General features: G+C 37.7%; 1 protein-coding gene across 7 annotated transcripts in view; it reads left to right on the plus strand.

Annotated features, from left to right (window-relative positions):
* The first annotated feature begins 2,955 nt into the window (after window positions 1-2,955).
* Window positions 2,956-26,476, plus strand: part of PTAR1 (protein prenyltransferase alpha subunit repeat containing 1) — a 50,289-nt gene continuing 26,768 nt past the window's right edge. For 5 of the 7 annotated variants that reach the window (XM_010362950.2, XM_010362951.2, XM_030919543.1 and 2 more), the window contains exons 1-3: window positions 2,956-3,143; window positions 12,342-12,511; window positions 21,480-21,546. In XM_010362950.2, coding sequence (XP_010361252.1) covers window positions 3,058-3,143; window positions 12,342-12,511; window positions 21,480-21,546 — 323 coding nt within the window. In that variant the 5' untranslated portion in view covers window positions 2,956-3,057. The remainder of the gene's footprint in view (window positions 3,144-12,341; window positions 12,512-21,479; window positions 21,547-26,476) is intronic. The other 2 variants (XM_030919544.1, XM_030919545.1) reach the window with 1 other exon arrangement.

The raw sequence follows: 26,476 nt of genomic DNA on the forward strand, positions 1-26,476 counted from the left end.
AACACTTTTACACCGTTGGTGGGATTGTAAACTAGTTCAACCATTATGGAAAACAGTATGGCAATTCCTCAAGGATCTAGAACTAGATGTACCATATGACCCAGCCATCCCACTACTGGGTATATACCCAAAGGATTATAAATTATTCTACTACAAAGACACATGCACACGTATGTTTATTGCGGCACTATTCACAATAGCAAAGACTTGGAATCAACCCAAATGTCCATCTGTGACAGACTGGATTAAGAAAATGTGGCACATATACACCATGGAATACTATGCAGCCATAAAAAAGGATGAGTTTGCGTCCTTTGTAGGGACATGGATGCAGCTGGAAACCATCATTCTTAGCAAACTATCACAAGAAGAGAAAACCAAACACCGCATGTTCTCACTCATAGGTGGGAAGTGAACAATGAGACCACTTGGACTCGGGAAGGGGAACATCACACACTGGGGCCTATCATGGGGAGGGGGGAGGAGGGAGGGATTGCATTGGGGAGTTATACATGATATAAATGATGAATTGATGGGTGCTGACGAGTTGATGGGTGCAGCACACCAACATGGCATAAGTATACATATGTAACAAACCTGCACGTTATGCACCTGTACCCTAGAACTTAAAGTATAATAAAAAAAAAAAAAAAAAGAATTTTAATTTAAGAACTGGTCTTACATTCTTAAACAGGATATTTAAAGTTGTCTTTTGCCTTGGAATCTAAACACACACATTCCACTCTTTTCACTGCTTCACTCCAGAACTTGTTATTGGTTAAAGTTTGTTTGGTTTTATTAACTCTTTTCTTTTTCTTTTTCTTTTCTTTTTTTTTTTTTTGAGATGGAATTTCTCTTTTGTTGCCCAGGCTGGAGTGCAGGGCGCAATCTTGGCTTGTTGCAACCTCCATCTCCCGGGGTTCAAGTGATTCTCCTGCCTCAGCCTCCCAAGTAGCTGGAGCTACAGGCATGCACCACCACGCCCGGCTAATTTTGTATTTTTAGTAGAGACGGGGTTTCACTGTGCTGGCCAGGCTGGTCTCGAACTCCTGACAGGTGATCCACCCGCCTTGGCCTCCCAAAGTGCTAGGATTACAGGCACGAGACACCGTGCCCGGCCAACTTTACTAATTCTTAAATCTGTCCCACCTCACCGGCTACAATTTTGTGAAACTTCTATCTCCTTTTTTTTTTTTTTAAGATGGAGTCTTGCTCTGTCACCAGGCTGGAGTGCAGTGGCGGGCTCACCACTTACTGCAACCTCCTCCTTCCGGGTTCAAGCGCTTCTCCGGCCTCAGCCTACCAAGTAGCTGGGATTACAAACACGTGCCACCACGCCCAGCTAATTTTGTATTTTTAGCAGAGACGGGATTTCAACATCTTGGCCAGGATGGTCTCCATCTCCTGATCTTGTGATCCTCCCGCCTCTGCCTCCCAAAGTGCTGGGATTACAGGTGTGAACCACCACGCCCAATCCTACCTCACTTCTTTTGCAACTAGAAGGCCAAGTCCAGCCTTTATAAACATACCCACAGGAAATACTGTCCACCGAGTATAGTAAATATTTTTCGTTTATATTTCTTATTCACTTTACATGCAATGGATAGTTTTTAGTTTTACAATCATAAAAACGACCACAAATGCTCTGCATATGTTCACATTAAACACACCATGAACTTCATGAACTTGTTCTTTTTTTTTTTAAGTTTTTTAAGATACAGATTTCTTTTTTTTTCTTGGTTTTTTTGTTTTTTTGTTTTTTTTTTTTAAGACGGAGTCTCGCTCTGTCCCCCAGACTAGAGTGCAGTGGCGCGATCTCGGCTCACTGCGAGCTCCGCCTCCCGGGTTCATGCCATTCTCTTTCCTCAGCCTCCCCAGTAGCTGGGACTACAGGCGCCCGCCACCACGCCTGGCTAATTTTTTTTTTTTTTTTTGTATTTTTAGTAGAGACGGGGTTTCACCGTGTTAACCAGGATGGTCTCGATCTCCTGACCTTGTGATCTGCCCGCCATGGCCTCCCAAAGTGCTGGGATTACAGGCCTGAGCCACCGCACCTGGCCAAAGATGCAGATTTCACGGGTGGAAGAATAAAACTGAACTAAAGGCAGCCAGATTTTTCTACCACAGAGGAGCAAAAGAAAACCTGATACACAAAAATTTTAGTTATGGCATTTCAAAATCCTAAATAAACTAGAAAGCTCGTTTTTCCTACAAAAATTTATTTTTGCTGTTATGAGCAAACCCTGTCAGAGTCTTGATACTTTTTTTAAATTCCAAAATTGACGCAAAGGCTACCAAATGTAGTAGAAAATGAAATCGAAAAATTTAAAAACGATTTCATTTCTACTTCCTACATCCAGATGGCAAATAACTTTTCCTTCACTTTCCTTTGTCTTCCTTTAATAAATTTAAGAATTTTCATTAATGTTTTTAAAAAGGGCTGCTTTCAGGTTCAGAGACCAAAATTGGCACAGTTAGAAAGGAGGTCACCAACACGGTGAAATAGGGACTCGCTCCGCCGCAACGCCTCTGGACCTCTTCATCTCTCTGGCAGGGAAAATAAAGCGGACAAGCTCTGAAAAACGCCCGGGACTAGACTGACTGTTAAGAGGCCCTGCACCCTCAGTTGAACATTCCTTGAGGAGTGCCCGGGGACCTGGCTAGGGGTGTTCAGGCAGGTGTCTGACTCTCGGGGAGTGTGTCTTGAGGTTCCCTTTCTCCTCGGTCCCGAGTGGCCTAAAAATTAAAATAAGAAAATCGGCGGCCTGAGAGAACTTTGCAAACACACGTGCAGCATCTTCTCTGACGCTTAGAAAGTCCGTTACTCGCGCGGAGGCGAACCCCTCCACCCACGGGGAGGCCACCAGCCCTACCTAACGCCACGCACAGGCCGCCGACAGGCTGACCCGGAAGTGCTCGGCGGCGGCGGCGGCGACGGGGGCGCGGCCTAGCCGGCGCACACGCGGGCGCGCGCGCGCGCGCGCGATCTCCGCGAAACTCCTGCTGGCGGCCCGGCTCACGCGGAGGCGCGCCCGAACAGTCGCGGCCGCCGCCAACATGGCCGAGACCAGCGAGGAAGTGGCGGTGCTGGTGCAGCGGGTGGTGAAGGACATCACTAACGCCTTCAGGAGGAACCCGCACATGTGAGTCGCGCGCCTCCGCCACCTCCGAGGGTCGTCGGGAGCGGGCGGGGGCGGGGCCAAACGTCCACCCGACCTCGGGCGGCGGGCTGACCACGGGTCCTGGCCCACGCGCCCTTCTAGGGAGGAGGCAGAGCCGTGTCGGGCGCCGCTGGCCGGGCTTTCCGCTACCGGGACGCGCTCGCGGACGAGTCCCTAGAAGTGACCTCGAAAAATCGAAACGGAACGACTTTCTCTCTCCCTTCCCACCTTTTCATAGGAGTTCACGAAACTCCAAAGACTTCCCCCGTAGGTCCACATCCTTTCTCTGTTTAAGGTACACGGACGCACACAACAATGTGGGTCTGTGCATGCTTTGTAAACACAACTCTTGAGATTCATCCCGGTCATTGGCAAGAGGGGGTAACCGATCGTCTTAGTCTTAATGAGCCCTAAACCCCTCAGTTTACTAACTAAAGGTGGTTTGAGGCTGCTTTTGACTTTCGCCTTACTTACCACAAAATTGTAAAGTGACTCCGATAAAACATTGTGTTTTGAAGGTGAACAGAGCATTCTCAAGAGAAGCTTCAGTGGGCGCAGTGTGGAGTCTGGGATAATGCAAATGAAACCTCGATACTTTTAGCATAAGCGGATTCATAGTTACAAGGAGCATGTTAACTCATTTTTATCCCAGCACTGCTGCCCTCTTTAACGGGACACTGCAGAACTGACACATGTATCTCTTCCATTTTACTTGAAGTACTCTTGGAAGATACCACAAGAGTCTACTTTTTGTAACACTTTGCTTTTGTGTAACAAGTGAAAAGAAAACCATTAGATCTCCATTATACAAAGGTGTAGGGAAGAAGCAACAGTGTACCTCCTTTCCCATACCTCTTCCTCTTCGAAGAAAAGAAACATGGCATTCAGTTCTGCATTATTTTCACTTTAGTTGTTTTTGGAGTTTATTTTTACTTTTATTCTTTAGACTGGAACTCAATTTTTTTTTTTTTTTAAGTATTCTAACCGGTTCAGCTTTTCTGCCTAAAAAAGTTGCCAAACTTGTATCTTACCAAAGTGTTCTTTTCCTCCAAGGAGATGATTGTAAAAGAGTTAAGAAGCCCTCGGATATTTGCTCCCTTGTGGCACAGAATTGGAGACGTGCAACTGTGCCACATTAAAAACAAAACACTGCTGGCCTCAAAACACACCTGCCACCTCTGACAGCATCCACTTCCCTCCCCCTTATGACTGCTGCCCTTTTCAAAATGAGAGTGGAATGATTTCCTGGCAGTATCCATAGTGGTTGCTGAGCCTTCTAAAGAATGCTTTGATGCCTTGCTGTATATCAGTCTTTCGATTTCTTTTTGAGAATGGGAGCCTTAGTGCAAGTAAGAGACAACCTAAAAAAAAAAAAAAAAAAAAAAAAAAAAAAAAAAAAAAAAGTTGGACAGATGAAGAGTGTATTTTCTCATCACTGGTATTATTTTTCTAGAAGAAATTACAGCAGAGATTAGAAGTCTAATAAAAAATATCGTAATCATCTTATGTTCTCTTCTTTGAGGTAGACTAAAAGAGCATCATTATATTTGAAGAAACCAAGATTGAATGTTCATTGGCTTGGCAGTTTAACACAGTGCAGTTTGGAACACGTCCCAGTTCTTGTGGATCACATTTACGGAAACTCTTAAAGAACTTTAATGCCCCTCCCTAATCCTTTTTCTACTGTGAAACTTCATTAATATATTCTCAATGTATAATTTATTAGTAATAAGGGTTTGGCTCATTCGAGATTTAAAACTTTGAGATAAGTTGGATATTCGGAATAATGAAATGATTTGTAATATGGATCTTAAACATTTGAATAGCTTACCTCATTGTTTAATACTACTCATCAGCTATATTTGAGTACATATGCCCCACAGTAAAACTATTTTCAATAATATTACTATGCATCTTTTTAAGTGCTTTATAATTTGGGCTTTTGAAAATTGCCTGCACTTTCTTCCCTTAATGTAGCCCATTTACTCCCAAAATAAAGAGGCTGTGTTTCTTTTCTTTTCTTCTTTTAAAAAAAGCATTGTTTATCTGTGACGTTTGTATCTAACTTTACTGTATCTAATTACACTTTCAGTATTATAAAAGTTTCCTTCTCCAAACTTAAGGTCGGTTGTAATTTTATTAGCCAACATCTACTTCATTAAATACACTGAGTTTGTTTATGTAGAAATATTTAGCCAGAAGGAGTTGAGGATGCAGTGGTGAGATGTGGGTTTTGTTACTGTATGATGTGAATAGGTACCTTCTCTCAGCCTCAGTTTCCTCTTGATCTTGTGAGGCTGATGAGAACACAGGAAAATCACCTCACACAGTGGTACTTAGTTGCCACTCAATAAATATTAGACCTTCCCTGAATCTCTGTGTTCCTCACCAAAAATATATTGGCCAAATAATTGGTGAATATGAAGCACTTTATAAACTGGATAATACTATATAAATGCTGTTTGTATGGTTGACTCTTAGATAATCATATCGGATTCTCTAAAACTGTAAACTTGACCTAAGGATAGTCTTTAACTTACTGTATGGACCGTGTGCTAATGTAGAAGACAACAGTTTACAATGTAAATAGTCATGTTAAAATTATCTTATTCAGCAAGTTACTGTTTTTTCTATTAAATATTGAACTCTCACTGTTTATGAGGTGTTGTGGGTACCATCTTTACTATGTGAAATAGAAGTTTAAAATACAGTTCTTGAACTCAAGGCACTAACAGAAATTTATGTAATGGTGGAAATTTTCTATGTCTGTGCTGTTCCCTATGGTAGCCACTAGCCATGGTAGCTGTTGAGCAATTGAAATGTCCCTAATATGGACAGGAACCAAATTTTAAATTTTATGTAATTTAAATTGATTTGTACATAGTGGCTCCATGTGCCCAGTGACTATTGTGATGTGTAGTGCAGGTGTAGATGAGACCTAAGACCAACTGCATGAATAGTAAATTAACACTCCAAAGTAGTTTATAGTAAAAGCTGGATAGCAGCATGGTGAGCAAGTGCTATGGGAGTCTAATAGAAGTGGAGAGGAGGTTGGTTATGTCTGGGATAGGGCTCTTAGTGGAAATGGGTTTTAAGCCGAATATTAAAGTCTGGGTAGGATTTGTAGTCTCAGCGGGAGCCGGAGACCTCCATAGGGAGCAGTGAATTGACTTAAAGACGCAAACTGTGACTGAGAAGGTACAGTAGGGCCAGATTATGGAAATCCTTGACTCTCATTTAATTTCTTTCATTCCATTCATACATTCTGCAAAAGAGTACCGCTGTTTGACAGGCACAATGCTGGTCTCTGGGTATACAGGGTTCAAAGCTGGGTGGCTTAATGAACAAACCAGACATGGTCCCTGTTCTAATGGGATGTTAAGCAGTCAACATACAGATTATGAAAAGAGTCAGAAAAAGTAAGAAGGGTACTTAGATTAACAACATGGAGGCCTACTTTAGAGTATGAGGTCAAGATAGTTCTTTCTGAGGCAATAGCATTTAAACTGAATGAGACATGAGGGGTGAAGAAAAGCTGGCTCATGGATGTACACTTCTAAGGCAATGGGTAGGCACCAGTGAACATTATTTAGTAAAGAATAATGAAAGGCAGTTTTAGATTGTCTGCAAGGTGAACTGAAGAATAGCAAGCCAGAGTCTACTGGGCTTCTTGTATCTGATTTTTATTTATTTAAATAATAGTGTAGTATAGTGTAAAAATTTGAGTTTAGAGTTTGACAGTCTAAGTTGTCAAACTGGATTTGAATCTTTGCTTGTCATTTATTAACTGAGTAGACAGACAAGACTCTTCATCTGTAAAATGGGGTTAGAATTCCTACTTTATGAGATTATTGTGCAGAATAAAATAGTATATGTAAAACCTAACCGTGCATGGCAAATAACAAACAATAAACAGTAGTAATTTGTGTAGCTTTTTCTAAATAAGGTCAGTAATATAATTTCAGTGAAACATTAAGTTGATAATCTTTGGAATTAATGAGAAAGCCTATAAGGTTTCTGAAGTATCTAAATCACCAGGAGAATTTTAACTATTAATATGCAAGGGTCAGTTCATTTAGATATTTTACTAGCTTTCCTTTTTGGTCATGCTGGAAAGAATTCCAGTTCTTTTGGGGGGTGGGAGCAGAACAAAACCAAAATAACTACTATTTAGATTTAAAAGGTTTTTACCATTTCCTGAATCCTTGGACTGTTTTCTGTTTGGTTGCTCCACATTACAGGATTCACTTTTAGTATTTGGGTACCATCCATCTCTCCCAGAAGGTAAGCTGGTTGATACAACTTTTGTGGATAAGTGGCTCTATTCTAGTTGATGGTGTTTCTGAGAAGTATAGATAGGAGAAGCTATCTAAACATGAGGAACAAAGTCAGTATCAGTGTTAAGTGAACTGTGAACGTCATCTGGAAGCCAGTGAATGGATCCCCATTGTGAAGTGAGGCACTCAGAGAGATGTATCATAGTGTGATCTTAAGTAAATGTGCTGGTTTATTCCACATTGCTCTGACTTTGGAGCAGCCTGTGATGAAGGTAACCTAAAAAATGAGCACCATTAAAACTTGATTGCCATCCCAAACCATTATATCTTTAAAAATCCTATGATCTTCTTAGTTATGCAGGTAATCAAATACCTTGTTAAATACCAGGAATATAAATGGCCAGAAAGCTAACAATGTAAAAGAGTGAAATTTATTGGTAGTGAAAGAGTGCAAACATTCCTCTCATAAGACTATTTTGTAAAGAAATAACTAGAGATACGTTTGATATTTATAGCACATTCATTGCAACCATTAAAAATATCAAAATTGATTATGTGGGAAAATATTTAATGTGGATTGCTCAGTTTTTTCCCTAAAGGATTATAGAATATGTTCAATATGATCCCAGTTTTTGAAAATACTTAGGAAAAAAGGATGTATACCCAGCTGGGCACAGTGACTCACACCTGTGTTAGGAGAACACCTCCTAACACTTTGGGAGGCTGAGGTGGGAGGATCACTTGAGGCCAGGAGTTTGAGACCAGCCTGGTTAACATAGTGGGATTACCTCTCTCTCTCTCTCTACCCCCACTCCCCCCCTCCATATATATGTATATATATGTATAAAATATATATATGGACTTCTTGAGCCCAGGAGTTGGAGGCTGCAGTGAGTGAGGATTGCACCACGTTACTCCAGCCTGGACGACAGAGCAAGATCCTGTCCCAAAAAGAAAAAAAAAGATATATACCCAAACATGTTAATAGCTAAAGAGGGATTGCAAGTGACTTTTAGTTTTGTTTTGTTTTTCCTGAGTTTTCCAGTGTTTCTTGAGTATAGAATTAGAACTTAAATTTCCAGAAAAGTAGAAGGAATTGATCTAAATCCTGTTTTGCTCTTCATTCTAGTTTCACGGGTTTAGGCTAAGAATTAGGAGGCCCTGATTCTTAACTTAGCCACTAGCAATATGACCTTAGGTAATCCTCATAAACCTCACTGGACCTCAGTTTCCTCATCAGATTAAATGACAGAGGAACACAGTCCCTTCCAACTTTAAAATGATTCTGGAAGGAATCCTATTCGCAATTGGCTAGAAAAAAGTGGACTGTGACTTACAGGATGAGACACAGAAGTCTGAAGTCAAACACACTATTATTTGGAAGCTTACTGACCTATTTGTCTTTACAAAGTACTTGTAATGTGTTTTAGGAAGCAGCATAACACTGTATCTTAGGGTCACATAACTTGACAAAGGCTTAAATTCTTTGCCTCGGCTTTCCATTATCTATTAACCAACACACTCTACTGGTGGACTAAAGGCTCTTAAATGGATTAATGGCACTGTATTTCATCTTTGCCTAGCACTTTGTAGTTTGCCACTTTCTTCACGTGACATTATTTGGTTTCCATAACAGGCAGGGAAGATACTATTCCTGTGTTTCAGATAAGGATACTGATGGCAAGTGACTTGCCAAATTCTCATTGCTTGTCAGTAGATAGAATGGAAACTAACTAGAACTCTGGACTTCCAATCAAGTACTTTTGTCTTTACACCCTACTACCTCTTTTCATGTGTTTTTCCCCCTAGTGCCCTACATTATCTGTTAAGACGTTTTTATTCTCCTTACATGAAAATAGCTGCTAGGTTTCTCAGACATAAAATTTGAAAGCTGGATGAAATCTAGCCCATTTCCCTTACTGGAGAATATACAGTTCTACCATTTTACAGATGAGGACACTGAGGTCTATAGAAGCCAAAATGACATGATATTGATATGTATGTATATGTGTGTATGTGTATATATATCTATTTCCATCCAGGACTTGGACACATGCTGTTTTCAGTATACTTTACTAGGAGAAAATCAGAGATAATGTTCTTTTAGAGGGTCAAGAAGTGAAAACTATTAATTTGAATATTATCACTAAAGTACAAGGATAATCAGCTTTTCAGGAAGCAGTTATTGGGTACCTGCTATATCCAAGCCATTCTTATTTTATAAAGTATTTCTTGGCCGGGCGCGGTGGCTCATGCCTGTACTCCCAGCACTTTGGGAGGCTGAGGCGGGCGAATAACAAGGTCAGGAGATCGAGACCACGGTGAAACCCCATCTCTATTAAAAATACAAAAAATTAGCCGGGCGCGGTGGCAGGCGCCTGTAGTCCCAGCTACTCAGGAGGCTGAGGCAGGAGAATGGCGTGAACCCGGGAGGCGGAGCTTTCAGTGAGCCGAGATCGCGCCACTGCACTCCAGCCTGGGCGACAGAGCGAGGCGTCGCTTCAAAAAAAAAAAATAAATAAATAAATAAAAAATAAAAAAATAAAAATAAAGTATTTCTTGAAAGAACAGCCAGTCAAAGCAGTGTGTTTTTTAATTGTGCCAGATGGCTCTTTTCTGTAGTTTAGATACCAAATTATTAGTTGGGCATTTTAATCCTAGTTTAATTAGTGAGCAAGATAGGTTTTTATATTGTGAATTTAAATTAAAAAAAAAAATCCCCCCAAAAAACAAACCATACCTGGAAATAGGATTCTTTTATTCTTGTTACTGTAACATTTATATTGTTGAATCTTGCAGTTCTTTGAAGTGTTATAAGTAGATTATTATATCTCAGAGAACAGAATTTCCTGAAATAATCACATTGAGTTTATTTACTTACTTTTACTTTATTTTTTAATATTCTTCATGTAGTAAAACACAAACATCAGAATATACCAGAGATTCAGTCATATATTAGTCAAATATAGCCGGATATGGCTAGGGGTCATAATAATGAATTAGATAGATTTCAGGATACCACCAAAGAGAGATACAAAAATATATTTTGAAATACTGGGCATTGACCTCAGGTGCTCTTTCAGCTTTGTCCATATTCTTCCTATAGGACTTTGTTTATATTATTGGAGTGGTAAAGTGGTAACATTTTATTATGGATATTGACACAGCTCCCCAGCAAGAATTTAGCTCTTTGAAGTCTGAGACCACTTTGCTTTATTCTTTTTGAATTTTAGAACCTAACAAAGTACCCAGTATACTGTAGTTAATCAGAAAACTTATGATAGTATTGATATAGTATATCAAAACACTTTTGAGTCAACTGAGCCAATTGTAAGGCTAAAAACCCATAGATCCCACAGCCTTCTTGAGAGTTAAATTAGCTTGAAAGAATTGTTAGTGTCTTGCAACCCCTAACATATCCTTTTTATTGATAAATCCCTGTGTCACTAATGAAGTGATCAGTAGAAAGTAGATTACCTCTAAGCTGTCCAGTTTAGTTTCCAGGAGGGGTTTGATTTTAAATACACAGCCTCCTACCAATTTGTGATAGTGGCCGAACAAAAAGACAGGGTGTTTCTCCTACTTTGTAATTGAACCAGTTTCCCTCTTTTTGGGTCTATCAAACCACTGTGTTTTTGGTAAGGGGATGCCAGGGACATAATACATAATGTCACACACAAACTCCATAAAAAGCAGTTCATTATTCTGCTTTTTAAAGACATGTTTAAAATATTTATATAGACACTCTAAAAACATTTATTTCAACTACTCTTATTGTTAAAAAGTTTCTCGTTATTCATTAATTAAACAGAGGACATTCGGATTGAGAAAGGATCCTTTGTGTAGGCAAGAATTATAACTTTCTTTAGAGTTGAAAGGCATGTGAGTGTGTTTTGCACAAATTTTTTATGTTTGCTGGTTCATTTACTAAGTAAGTCAAATGCCCCACATATTGTTTATTAAATCTCTGCCTTTAATGCAGATTTTCAGCTTAAGTTGAGGTGGATTGAGGGATATAGATGCTACCACAGATGAAAATGATTGAATTCTGAAATGTATTTTGTGTTTTAACATTTGGGTGATTTTTTAATTCAGGAAAGTATAAAGAAGAAAAAATGGCCCCAAATCTCACTGATAAAATAACTTTTTTTGATCCTTTGTTTCTGGTCCATATGCATTTATTAGCAAGCAAGCATAAACACATTTGTTAACAATAAAAAAATAGAAATACATACAAGTTATTAGATAATTGAAACTGTATAAAAATAAAATCCTTCCTTAACACCTTTCTCTCTCCAAAAATGTCTTATCCTTCCAAAAAAATTTTTAATGGATTTATGTATCTTCTAAAGAAATTATACAAAAGGATTTGTGCTGTACACTGTGTTCAGCATTTTGCTTTTTTGTTTTTCATTTAATATATCTTGGCAACTTTTTTTATATCAGCATATGCAGATCTACCTCATTGTTTTTTAATGACTTGATTATGTGGATGGGCCATATTTATTTTACTAGTCTTATATTGATAAACATTTAGATTGTTTCTAGTTTTGTTGCAACATTGCAGTGAACATCTGATTCATATATTTTGGTATGGGATAATTTCTGAGCAGTTGAATTGCTGGATCAAAGGTATGTTCATTCAAAATTTTGAAAGACTTTTTTTTTTAAGTTACCATCCAAAGGCAAGACCAGTTTTCACTCCTGTCTACGGAGAGTACAGCATACTCGTTTTCCCATACCCTTGCCACTATTAACATCTACCAATCCCAGTAAGTGAGCTAAATAATATCTTTAAGGAAGGGGGAAATATGTGGGGTTTTTAAAATACTCTGAAATTAGAAAAATGTTGAAAAGGTTAGTATTCTTATTTTTAATTCTTTTTTATGTTTTACATATTAAGAGATGAAATTGGCCTGATCCCATGTCCTGAAGCTAGGTATAACCGGAGTCCCATAGTCCTGGTTGAAAACAAACTGGGTGTGGAGAGCTGGTGTGTCAAGTTCCTTTTACCATATGTCCACAACAAGCTCCTTTTGTACAGAACAAGAAAGCAATGGCTGAACAGAGATGGTAAGTATGAATCATATTTTCTTCCTTTGGTTTTTAAAAGCGACATGGAATATACTAGGAAGAGCCCTTGTCTGAGGGTTGGCATTCCTGGATTCTAGTTCTGGCTCTTCTGTTCACTGTCTCGGTGGGTGCTAACCTTTCTGTCAAGTGAGTAGTTTGGACTCACCTGTACAAATTTTACAACCACAGTGATTATATGGAAGCCCTCAAGCAGAATCTCAGGGCACCTCCTGTAACAAGAGCAGTTCAGATTTTATCTGTTTATTTATTGGGGTCATTTGTAAGATTTAATTTGAAGGAAAATAATCTGAATGTCACTGAAGAAGACTCTAGTCCCTATAGGCTCAGTCTCTGGTTTCTAGTCCTTTAGTATTTTATAGGCAGCAAAACTCATTTTCATAGCAGTCCAAATGAGATAATACAGGCATGATGGTGGTAGTGATGTTGTGAACCAGCCCAGTGATTTATGGATGTGCCATTCCACTGCAAGTTCCAACTGAGCTCTGGCCCTTTGTGTCCTGTTCTTGTGCTGAAATGAGCAAAACAAAACTATCCAGCATTCGCTTCTTCCATTTCTCTCAGACAGTTTTTTTTTTTTTTTTTTTTTTTTTTTTTACTGCATCAGACAATCCCTAATCATTCCATCTGGTCTCTTTTCTTGGTGTTCTGCCATATTAAGCCTCCATGTGTACAAATTCTGTTTATTGTTTTATGCCCACCTCAGGTCTCACTTTTTGGGAGAAGACTTATTTAACACCACATCCTTTACTGTTTTTGTAAAGCTTCTTCCCCTTCCCTCGTACGACAGTACCTTCAAAAGCTCTCAGTATGCCTGGAGGCTGATTTTGAATAAGAACTTTGTTTCCTAGAGAATTTTAGTTGCCAGTTTGGTAGCCATTACCAAGGGTCTACTTATACCAGATGGTGTCCTGAGTACTGTGGGGGATAAAAAGATGAATAAATACATGGTCCCTTTATTCAAGAAGCTTACGGTTGAGTGACAAACAATCTCTTTGGGGGAGAGAGATGTAGAGAAGAGTGTTGCCTATTGTATGACATACTGATTTCCTTGAATTTCTCTCAGCACTATCTGTAACATACTATCATTAACTGGTTAATAACACTTTTCCCTTTTTAGACCATAGAAAAGGACTCTGAAGGTTTAATGAGCAGTGGTTTCTATTTTCTGTGTGACTGTTTCACTCAATCCTTTGTTATATATTTTCTTATTAGAAGGCCGTGCCTAAGTTTAGTCATAGCCCAAATTTATGGCATAAACTTTCAAGGCATGGGTTTAGGGATAAACTTAAAGGTAAGCAAGTTTATCTGTTGTTAGACCCTCTTTAATTCTGCATTCCATCACTCTGCTGTAGTTTTCAATGACACTGAGGTAAAAAGTAACACCATATGGCGCCATCAAGTTATTTTTTGTCAAACAAAGCTGTATTGTTTATGTTCTGGTGCACAGAAATGCATAATCGAACCAATGTATAACTAACTTTAGTTGGGGGATAGAATGATTATCTTATAGAAAAGAAACTGAATTTTAAAAAGTGAGAGGCTATAGTTGCCCATTTATGTATGCTAGCTCAACCTACCCTCTTTGTGTGGTCTTCCAAGTCCTCTTCATTTCTCTTGTTTTTGTCATTCTGGACGCTGTATTGCAGGCTTTGCTGTGTCTTCTTACCACATAGTTTTAGTTTTAATAAGCTCAAGAGGAACCGTGCAGAAGATCAACTGGTTAAGCTCACTCACACAAATAGCTGGCATCTAAACTTTGAATTCAGATGCAACTGTGCATGTGTACGGAAGCAGCTTTTGATTTGATCCTAACCTATATCCTCATGGAAACAGTTTTTGATTTCACTATTTTGAGGGGGGTGGGTAGTATGCTATCACATACTACTCAAGTTATATATTGTATTATCAGTAAATATAAGGAAGTGAATTTTGGGTTTGACAGAAAAATATATCCGAAAATGCTGAAAATAAAAGAGTATTCTGCCAAACTTATGAACTGAAGCAATTAGAGCACAGAGGTAAATCTTGCTAAGAAAAACATGTCAAAAATGTTAGGAAAAACCAATTATTTCATTAAAATGCTACACCTTTAAAACTGTTATAGAGAATATACATATATGAAGACCCAAGTGAAGAAAGCTGACAATTTCAGTAACAGTTTCTGAATGTCTGTCTGTGTGATCAATCATGCCAGAATCCTAGGCATCTACCTAAAAATGTATTCTGTAAATGAAGGTGACCTTTACTCCTGGGATAGATTTTTTTCTTCCTAACCAAACTGAATTCTTGTTTTCATTAATCTGCTGAATTCCTTAGATGTTTAGGAATTATCCCTGTTTAGTTAGTTAGAGATTGACTTTTGTTTGTTTTTTAAGTCTGCGGTAGTAATACCCACATTCAGTTTGGAAGAGGACTGATTCTGTAATTCTGATGTTTGAGAAATCCATAACAGAAATAAGAAGCAGGAAGGAAGACCACAGCATTGGAGTTCTTTCTGGACAGAGCTCTCTGATGCAACTCTTCAGATGTGCCCTCCTGCCATCTTTTCTTGCTCTTCTCTCTTTTCCACAGCCCCCACTTAGTCTGTATCTGAGGTCTCTCTTTAAAAGCTATCTTCTGTGCTCCATTTCTTTGGCTGACCAGGCCTTCGTTATTTCTCATCCAGACACATTTTATTACCTCATAACTGGTCTACCCAATTTCCAGGCTCTTTTGTGACCCATGATCATCATGCCAGTAGCCAGTCATTTCAGACACGCTTGAACAGCGTTTCTTAAAAACAGTTTGACCGACGCTTTTCTGGAATACATTATATGCTCATCTTATTTCATGATACACACAGATCAATGTAGAGTTGAAACTCCTTAGCATGGTATTCAAGGCCCTTCACAGTCTGTCCCCAGTCTTTCCTCCAGTTTATATTCAGCATCAGAGGTTGCAGATTCTCAGCAGGCAGGCTGAAGCTAATCTAGATACATTTTGGTGTGGCTTGTATAATGTCTTAAAAATTACTTTTTATTAGTTGGATAAATCTGATTTCTGTCTTCACTTGAAAAATCATAAGGCTTGGTTGAGTATACAACTTTCTACCTGAACAATTGGCTGGGACATACAGCCTCTACTCTTCTTAACTGGGCTGTTAAACAAAATGAGTTGTTACTGTTAACTGTCTGTTCCAGTTTATCACAGCCTTTTCAAGCTCTTGAGACACTGTGGCAGAGTGTTAGTTGTTGTCAAATTTCCTTTGGTGCTTTTTTGGCATTCATTTGAACCCTAGAAGCATTTATGTTAGCAGCTATTTGATACATATGTTCATTGCAGCCACAAGCAGCATTCTTCCATTCTTTGACTCTGTGTGTACTACTGCCTTACTTCCATGCCTTTGCTGAGGCCAGGCTCATGTCTTAATGTTGGCATTATCAGTGTGGTTGCCAGCACATGCACGTGCATGCACATGCACACACTTAACACCGTGAAGCCTTTTTGACTGTTTCAGGAAGCAAAAATTATTCCCTGCTCTCTTATGGGAGCCCTTTATTCAGATGGCTTGCATAATAGTATCACTTGTCACACTGTATTTTAGCTGATTATTTAAACAACCTTTTTCCTGGCTGGAATGTGAGTTTATAGGAAAAGGGATTGTGGATCATTTTTGTTTACTCAGAATCTTTACGTGTTCAACAGACATTTGTCAAATGAGTAATAAGAGTTTGTAAGCAAGAGGTTTTAGCTTAATCTAGCTATTGATTCCGTGACTGTGTACTATAATAAACAAGGCCGCTCTGGTGTTTACCATATAGCTTTACCTCAAGCTTCACTTCTTGTGGTAACCTGAATGTATTTTGGAGGAAAAGAATTACTGATTCAAGTTGGCCTTGAATTTATTTCTAGATGCACGGAAACCTTTCTCTGTTAGAGACAGTTGTCAAATCCAGTGACCATTACCAGGTGACTACTGGCCTTGGGCCATTTCTAGAATGCAGTGAGCAAGAAAAGCATATTGATTTTTCTCCAACTTCTGTAGCATCCTTTTATCTTCTCCCTGTTATAGCTGAAATTTAGCTACTTGTCTATGTATAATGTGCCCTGATTCTTTTTCTCCCTGTGACGTGATGATGGGTTAGGCATATATTGTAGTGTGTGTAACAAAGAAACATTTATTTGCTGGTATATGTTCTAGTGTTTGGAGAGTGACATGTTTAATTTCAAGAGACTGTAGAGATTTCAGTAGCTCATATCTTTTTGGTGAAACTGCAGAGGAAATGGTATATTTTTGATGAAATTGAGAGTGAAATAGTTACAACCGTTGATTATACATGTTCTTTTTCAGGTCTTTGTTTCAGTCCTGACCTGTAGAAGGCAAAGTAATTGCCTGTAGTGTGGTAGAGTGAAAGAGCATCTGCTTTGCAGGACAGCAGACCTGGATTTAAATTGAACTCATCAGCACACTGAAGTCACTTAGCAATGACTTAGCAAATTATTTAACCTCTTTCTTCCTATTTGCACACCAAAAGAAGGAAATACTAATCAAGACTTCAGAGGGTTGTTACGAGGATCTCATTCTTTAATTATGTCTGATACTTCTAATCTAGTTACTTCTCCTAGTCCTTTCTCATTCCTGTCATTGCACTTTACCCCTATCTTTTATATCAGACTGGAATCTTTACTGAAGGAAGTCTTGTCTGAACCTGAGTCCTGAATGAGGACGTTTTAGCAGTTTGTGAAAGAGGAGAAGAGAACGGCCTGTGGTAGTATATGTTACTAGGTACCACTGATGGTGGTTAAGGCTGTTGATGTTTTAAATTCCAAGACTCTTAAAAGTCAAAAAGTATCCCTCTGCTCAGCAGTCACTGCTTAACCAGCTTAGGAGGTTCTTTTGCTCCCTCTGGAGGCATCCAGTCCCAATATCATTTGTGGAACTGGACTAGGAAATACAGTCTTTGTAACAGGAATTACCATTCAGTCCTTACTGTATGTCAGAGACTGTACTAACACTTCAAGGGTTTAGTCATCTAATATCCCCATGATAGCTCCATCTTACATATGAGAAGGACAGTAAGGCCTAGAGAGATTAAGTGATTTGCCCAAGAATTCCCAGTAAGTGATGGAGCTGGGCTGTGTCTGAACCCGGTAGCTGCTGTTGTTCTATTAGGGAGGGACCTGCCAGTAGAGGAAATGTTACTTTGATAAGTCTTCCTGTATCTTCACATAACCATAAAATGAAAAGCGGAGACTTAAGTACTTGCTGTGTCAGTTTTTGCCTTGTGCTACTGTACAGAAGTCTCTCATGGAGGATGAACTTCTTGTCTTATGATGGAGGGAGGAGGGGAATTGTGTTAGAAGTACAAACAAACAGCAACTACCATTGGTCAGACATATTTTCTTTAATGTAAAAAGGGAGATTCCAAGGAACTATGCCAATTTACCTAGGTAGAATAATCACTTTTTAGAAAATTGTAGATGTCAGAAGAAATTCCAGAGGCTTTCCCATCATTTACAAACCTTTCCATATAACTACTTGACTATGAAGGGTTTTTTTGTTATTGCTGCCTATTTTACAAGTTTGGAAATTTAGACAGTTTTACTAAGGGAACAACCTCCTCATTATTCCAGACTTCCTTACTTATGTTGAAAATACTCATTTCTTGGTCAGTTAGTGATGGCGTTTAAGTGAACAATATTTATTGAATACCCACTATGTGTCAAAAAGCTGTGGAGAAGTGGAATGAATTTCATTGCTCTCAACACCATGAGGTTGATGTTATCATCCTTGTTTCACTGAGGTTCCAAGAGGTTAGGTTATGTAGGTAGTAAGTGGAGAAGCTGGGATTCAAACCCCCAGGTAGTATGGCTTTAAGGAAGGCTTATCCTCTTACCACTCTTTTGTGCTGTGGTCAGACATGGAGCTGCTTTTGACCAGGGACTGTGCTTACTCATCTTCAGCCAGCTCAATACCTGGCTTATTGTAGATGCTTACAAAATTTGTTGAGTGAATGAATAATTTGAAGATGTATTAGAGAGGACCTACCTGCAAAAAATTTATGGTCCAATTAAGAGGACAATATTTATGTAAGTAACAAAAGTAAGATACACACAAAACAGAGATGAGGCCAGGCGCAGTGGCTCACACCTGTAATGCCAGCACTTTGGGAGACTGACGCAGGCGGATCACCTGAGCTCAGGAGTTCAAGACCACCCTGGGCAACATGGTGAAACCCCGTCTTTACTAAAATACAAAAAATTATCTGAATGTGGTAGCACGCACCTGTAGTCCCAGCTACTGGGGAGGCTGAGGCATGAGAATCGCTTGAGCGTGGGAGGCAGAGGTTGCAGTGAGCCAAGATTGTACCACTGCACTCCAACTTGTGCTACAAAGTGAGCCTCCATCTCTAAGGAAAAAAAAAAAAAAGAGATGAAAGATTTTTTCCGACTAGGTAGGTTAGGAAAGGCTTTAAACATTTTTTTTTTTTTGGTTAAATATTAGGAGATGGGAAGATATGAGGCAGAAAGAATAGCAAGCAGGTAACTCTGAATTCTGTTCAGAGAAAAGAAGGTAGGCGGGTAGGAGGTGTGTTCATAGGATAGTGGGGTTTGACTCAGGTGAAATGTAACATGTGAGGGAAAGTAATGGAAGGCCAAGCTGATCAGGAGATTGAGATCAGGTTTCAGAAGGCTTCATTTCCTGGTACATTTTACCACTACCTTGTGTTGTAGTCATGCTCTGTTATCCATAATCTCTTGGAGAGCAAACTATGTGTGAAGTTCCATGCATTTTTATCTTTGCTCATACTTTTTCCAGTATGGTAAGGTGGTGCCGTGACCACTTTATTTATTTAGTCTTCCATGTATAATTCCACTAAGAATTAATTGCAGCTTTTTTGGTGGGCCCCAAAATGTGGTTTATGTTTCTACTTCATAATTATTTTGCCTTATATAATTATTTGTTTATATAGTCTCTCCAACTTGAGGATAACCTAGAGGCAAAATTAGGTCTTATTTATCATTACATTCAAGCACTGAGTCCTAAGGGCCTACTTTAATCTTTGTCCATAGTCAATACTTGGAATATTTGTGGATTTAAACTGAATAGTGACATAGAATATTTTATTTCCTTTTCTTGATAAACATTTAGTGCCAAAAACTACTAAAAGTAAAAAAATGAAGAGGTTAATTATTCTTCATAGGCATAATGTGTTGTAATGTATGTAATGACTTAGAGGTCAAAATAAATGTGTGCTGATCCTACTGTTTGTTGCTCATTGGAATTGAATATTTCATATGCTCACTAGGAATGAAATCATGGGCCCCAAATAAATGTTAATCTCCTATTAAGATAGAATAAAATAATTGATTTTATTTTTAACTAGAGTATTTTTAAATGACTATTGGATGTGTTTATGTGTATTTGCTCTTAGATATTAAAAAGTTTGTATTTTACTTAAACACTGAAAATGTCCCAATTATTATGGGCAGACATTTTGTTTGCAGCATAATTGACTTGTTGGAAACAATTTTGATGTTGACTTTGCCACATGCTAATTGGGTGACTACGGGCAAATTGCTTAAATTGCAGAATTTCAGTTTCCCTATCTGTAAAGTGGGATAAGAATATTTTGGATTGTGATTATGAGGATTTAGTGAAATAATATAAAATGAAGTGCTTACTACCATGCCTCATACACAGTAATGCTAAGTAAATGGTAATAATTATTTTTATTATTTTATTACATGGCATTTAATAAGAGCTTGATAGGGTTGCCTTAATTTAGTACTGTGCCCCTAGATAGATAACCTTAATCCTAGAATTCTTTTCAGTTTTAGTAAGACAAAGACAGTATGTCTAAACTTTGCTAATTTTGTTCTTTCAAATACAGGCTTACCGTGCTTATTTGAATATATAGGAATTCTGTCAAGACCATGGTAAATAAATAGCTAATGAATGTGAATAGCCAGTTCATAAGATGAACTATATGTAATAAACAATGAAAATGTTCCTATTAACAAATGTAAATTAAAATAAATGAATTGTAATTTTTTATGTCACATTCATTTTTAAAAATATATATAGGTCAGTTGTAGGGACATAAGTACACTCATGTTCCTTTTGGCAGTATAAATAGATACAGTCCATTTTAAAGACAATCTGGAAATGCTTAGTAGGAGTCATACTGAGTTTTATATTGTTTTGACATAGTAGTTCTGCTTCAGGAAATATATCCCAAGAAAATAGCCTACAAGACAAAAAGTTTGTTTAAAAATGTTTATAGTAGTATTATTTATAACATTAAAAACAAACAGGAAACAGCCTAAAGAGTAAGGTAATTGATAGTATATTGGACTAAGGGATTGTTATGCAACTGTTAAAAGCACATACTGTAGTAATAGAGGAGGATACATATGGAATAATACTTAGTGAAAAATATAGAACAAAGTTGTACATTTATCGTTGCTATACCTATGTAAAAATACGTGCAAGAAAGGATAATTTTTGCAGGACATTGTAAATGAATTATGTTAAGTGGGTTGGATTCTTAGTGATTTTTTTTTCCTTTTGAAAATTCACGCACACCATCAATACTTGAGATATTTGTGAAGTTAAATGAGTGGTGGCATAGAAATTTTGTTTCTTTCCTTGGTAAATATTAAATTAGTACCAAAAAGCACCCAAAAAAGGAAGAGGTTAATTAGATTATTCCTTATAGGCATATTGTAAAATTGTTTGTGTCAGCTTTTAAGAGAGTTACACTTACCAAAAGTAGGAGAGGATCTTGAGGGTAATCTTCGTATCCCTGACAGCTTGGAAGAGGGTATTTATCATTAAAGTTAGTATGACATGAGATATATATTAGTGTAATGTGATAGAGAGAAAGAGAACCTTAAAAGAATGAGAAGCCAAGCTTTCAAAGGTAGGACTATTTGTTTTTAATATGACTTCTCTTTATTTTAGAATTGATAGATGTCACATGTACCCTGCTGCTTCTAAACCCAGACTTTACTACTGCATGGAACGTGAGGTATGTCATTTTCATTAGTGATATGATAAAGTTTGTCCAAATTTCTGAAGACATATTAGCCCCATAAGTTGTTAGCTTTTGAAAACGAAATATAAACCATCTTACACCTATTTCTTCTACCTGTTCTTTATATCTTTGACAATTCTAAATATGCATTTTGCCCCTTTTTGCATGGTGATGTCTTCATAAACTTTCTTGCCTGAAATATAAATTGTCATGTTGAGTTACAGTATACTGTTTGATACATGCTTTTATTTTTCCTTCATTTTTTGGGGTGGGCGAGTAATGGGCAATCGGCATAACTGTTTGGCTTGTGAGGCATATAACATTATATCACTGGTATTTGAGAAGCACTGCAGTATAGTGGAAAGTGTATGGGATGAGAAAGAAGAGAGTCATGCTTAACTCTGGCTTTTTCCCTGAGCAGCTGAAAGGATGGAATTGCCCTTTACTGAAATGGCAATGTCTGGAAGAGAAGCAGATTTAGGTAGGGGGTGCTTGTTATAGGTCAGGAGTTCAGATTGGGACATGTTAGATTTGTGTCCAAGTAGTTGTATATTAATTTAAAGTTCAGGAAAAAGGTCTGGGCCAGATGTAAACTTGGCAGTTACTAACATGTAGATGGTTTTAAAGCCATGAAACTGTTTTAAGATCCCTAAAAGAGTGGGCATAGCTAGAGACAAGAACCAGTTCAAAGACTGAGCCCTGAGACATTCTAGTTTTCTAGGGTTGCACAATCCAGGACAGTAGCCACAAAGCCATATGTGGCTATTGAGCCCTTGAAATGTGATTAGTCTCAACTGAGATGTGCCACAAGTGATAAACTGCGCATCATGTTTTGAAGACTAACAAAAAATGGAAATATCTCATTAATAATTTTTATATTGATTACTTGTTGAAATTATAATATTTTGGATATATTGAATTAAATATATTTATACTTGTGTTTAATATAGCTGTTAGAACATTTTAAATCATATATGACTCGCATTTGTGACTCACATTATATTTCTATTGGACAGCACCGTTCTAGCATTTGCAAGATGAGGAAGAATCAGCAAAGGAGACTTTTAGGAAGGTACCATGAACTTAAAATTCAGAGCTTTTTTAAGGGTAGGGACCATGTCTTTTTTTTTTTTTTTTCCCCTTTGTTTCCTTAGCATCTAACTCTAGTGCCTGTACATAATAGATATGCAATTTGCAAATTGGGCACGGAAATCAAATTCAGTGAAAAAGAAATCAGAGTAATAGGGAAGTAGGCATGCCATTTTTATTCATGTTCTTATATTCCTCACCTATAGAGAGGAATTCAAAAATCCTTCAACAAAATTTCTCACTAGCATAGCATATATGCATAGATAGGTACATACACACACACACCTGTATACATATGTGTATACACACATGTTATTCATTGTACATTCTATAAGTCAGTTGAGCATTGGAGAAAAAAACCTAGGCTTAAGATTCATGGAACTTAGTCCTGTTTCATCATCATCACCAATAGAGAGGAATTCAAAAATGCTTCAACAAAAAATTCTCACTAGCATAGTATATATACATACATACATACACACACATATATGTATACACACATGTTATTCATTGTATATCCTATAAACCAGTTGAGCATAGGAGGAAAAAACCTGGTCTTAAGATTCATGGAACTTAGTCCTGTTTCAGCAGTTAACTAGCAGCTGACTTTGAGTATAACTTTTGATTCTCAAGAGTTTTGTTTTTTTATCTGTGAAATAAAATATTTGAATTAGGTGAATTTTTTAATGATTCTATTAAACTTAAAAAAAAAATATGTGTGGTTTGTTCTTATAAAGGGAAGTTGCTCCATAAATCTAACTTGAGGGGTGTTTATGATGGTTCATCTTGAAAATTATTCTAGTTAGATGATTAGTAAGGTTTTGTGCTAGATGAGTAGAAAGGGAATCTTGATTTTTAAAAAGTCCTTTGTGGATATGTGTTCTAGTAAATTTTAATATGTATTAGTAAGATTGATTGACATATAAAGACATCGAATCATAGGTACATTTTGAGCAACAAACTGCTAACTTCATAGTAAACTTCTCTAACCCTGTAAGGTCTCTATTGCATATCAAATACACAGAACTTTATTTTTAATTGTTAGTGGATCTCTTCTATATTAACCCTGGAAGGCATTGAGTGATTTTTGACTACATTTTTCAAACTGCTAAAGGATAATGCAATAGATGTCTAGTTCAATTTGTGGATATTGCAATCTTAGGGGAAGGAAATAGAGGCAAAAATAAGTTTCTGAACTAACCTCCTGTGATTACAGTGAGTGATACACATAATTTAAAATTTCAGCTGGTTTTTTTTTTAAAGAAGACTGCTACTTTTTTTTTTTTTTTTTGCTTTGAAAATTGGTGATTTACCTGATGAAAGAGGTTGACTTAGTAATAATGTCCTATTTTCTTCTTCAGTCTATGTACTTAGAGTAAGCAAAACACCTTTGAGCAACAAAAATAGTTGATGCCAAACTCCAGTGATTCATGTTCTGTACTCATAGCCTATTGGTTTAAATTGGTAACTTTATTTTATGCAGATTTGATGTTTGGTTCTGACATTTTGAGCTAAGAAACCTGAGCAAGTTACTGAACTTCTCCAGGATTCAGTTTCCTCATCTGTAAAATTGAGGTATTTGGCCAGGCATGGTGGCTCACACCTGTAATCCCAGCACTTTAGGAGGCTGAGGCGGGCAGATCACGAGGTCAGGAGATCAAGACCATCCTGGCCAACATGGGGAAACCCCATCTCTATTAAAACACAAAAAATTAGCCATGTGTGGGGGCGCACACGTGTAGTCCCAGCCACTCGGGAGGCTGAGGAAGGGGAATCGCTTGAACCCAGGAGGCAGAAGTTGCAGTGAGCCGAGATCGTGCCACTGCACTCCAGCCTGGCAACAGAGCAAGACTCCATCTCAAAAAAAAAAAAAAAAAAAATTGAGGTATTAGGAAAATGTTTTTTTATAGATAAAAAACAAGTATGTGATTGCTATTAACTTTACTACCTATTATATTTGTCTATTGTCTCCTATTTATATATTCATTCATTTCAGTGGGCTGATGGATAGCCATTTGATACTCTGGGGTATAATCCAATACTATGGTATTTTGTTGCTGAAATCATTCCAGCTGTGGCCACTGGAAGCTCTTTCGGTTGCACCCCATGTCCCTTTTTCACATCCCACTATATATTTTTGAGCACTTCCTTACTTTCTGGCTCTATAAGATGCTCCAGGCTCATCTTGTGTACTTCCTGTCCTGGTCCTAGAATCAGCCATTTCTAACATCATTAAAGAATGGTATTAGAAACCAAAATGTGGGTGCTAGAATTAAATTGTTTTTGAAAAACTTGTTTCATCAATATCCAACACCTACAAATGTTCAGTACTACCCCTAGCAATGTTTATTACATTGATATAAAAATTTTGCTTGATGCCATCAGGTGATCTTTTTCAGTGTCCATATATTAACATTGATTGAGGTTGTTTCAAGCTAAGATGTCTTCCCAAAAATGCTGCTTAATTCAAAATAAAGATATTACCAGAGTGCCTATATTTTTTTTCTTTTTCTTTTTTTAAAATTCTGTACCTCAGTGGTCGCCCAAGGGAGTGCCCATAACTTAAGAAACTTTGTCAAAACTCAGTTATAGGGTAAGTGCCTCTTTTTTGAAGAAAATTTTGATTATCTCCCTTTATATATGGATATATATGGGAATAAAGGTAGACAGTTATAAATAATAAGAGGTCTTAAATTTAGCAAATGGAAATTAAGCCTAATACAATCAATTCATTATAGTAGTTGTTTTTTAAACTTTAATGGGCATCTTTTTTTTTTTTTTTGAGATGGAGTGGCACTCTTATCGCCAGGCTGGAGTGCAGTGTCACAATCTCGGCTCACTGCAACCTCTTCCTCCTGGGTTTGAGTGATTCTCCTGCCTCAGCCTCCCAAGTAGTTGGGACTACAGGTGTGCGCCACCATGCCCAGCTAATTTTTTTATTTTTAGTAGAGACAAGGTTTCACCATGTTGGCCAGAATGGCCTCAATCTCTTGACCTCGTGATCCTCCCGCCTCGGCTTCCCAAAGTGCTGGGATTACAGGCGTGAGCCACCATGCCCAGCCAATGGGCATCATCTAAAGAGCTTGTTTTAAAACACGTATTGCTGTGCCCACCTGAGTTTCTGACTCAGTGGGATCTGGGCTGAGGCCTGAGTTCTGCATTTCACGTAAGTTCCAGATGATGCTGATGTTGCAGTCAGGGTTGACTTTGAGAAACGTTGATCTCATAAGTGGTTAAAATTACATAGAGCAATATTTTCCTCCTTTTACTTTATAGATATCCTGACTTACTGTATGAACAAAATGTTACTGATTTCAGAAGGAAAAGAATCCAAGACTGCAAAAGCAATTGGCTGTTGCAAGAAAAAAATATATATTTTATATATATATATTATATATATAATGACAAATTGGTTTCCTGAACATTGAAAGGAAAATAGTTGTTTTCTTTATCAAATAAAACTTTATAAATAGCACGTCTCTGTTGGAAAGAAAATGTATTGTGGTATTTAGAAATTAAATCCATCTAAGTAGATATGGTATAAGAGCTGGATTCTGGTTTTCTCTGGCTTAAACTTCTCTAAAGTAAACGAATTATCAGCCCTACCACAGGAAGGACATTTTAAGATTAATAAACAATAACAAATGATCTGATTTTATTATAAAATTGTAGATACATTGAGAATTCAGTGAGAGTGTAATATCAGCACTTATCAAAAACTTACCTGAGAAATTAAATGTAAATTGTATTTACCTGAGAAACAGGTATGGAAAGCTCTTGTATGACATTCTTTATATAGTTGGCCCTCTGTATCCATAGGTTCTGCATCCCTGGA

This window comes from Rhinopithecus roxellana, chromosome 16 (assembly GCF_007565055.1).
Source record: "Rhinopithecus roxellana isolate Shanxi Qingling chromosome 16, ASM756505v1, whole genome shotgun sequence".
NCBI lineage: Eukaryota > Metazoa > Chordata > Mammalia > Primates > Cercopithecidae > Rhinopithecus > Rhinopithecus roxellana.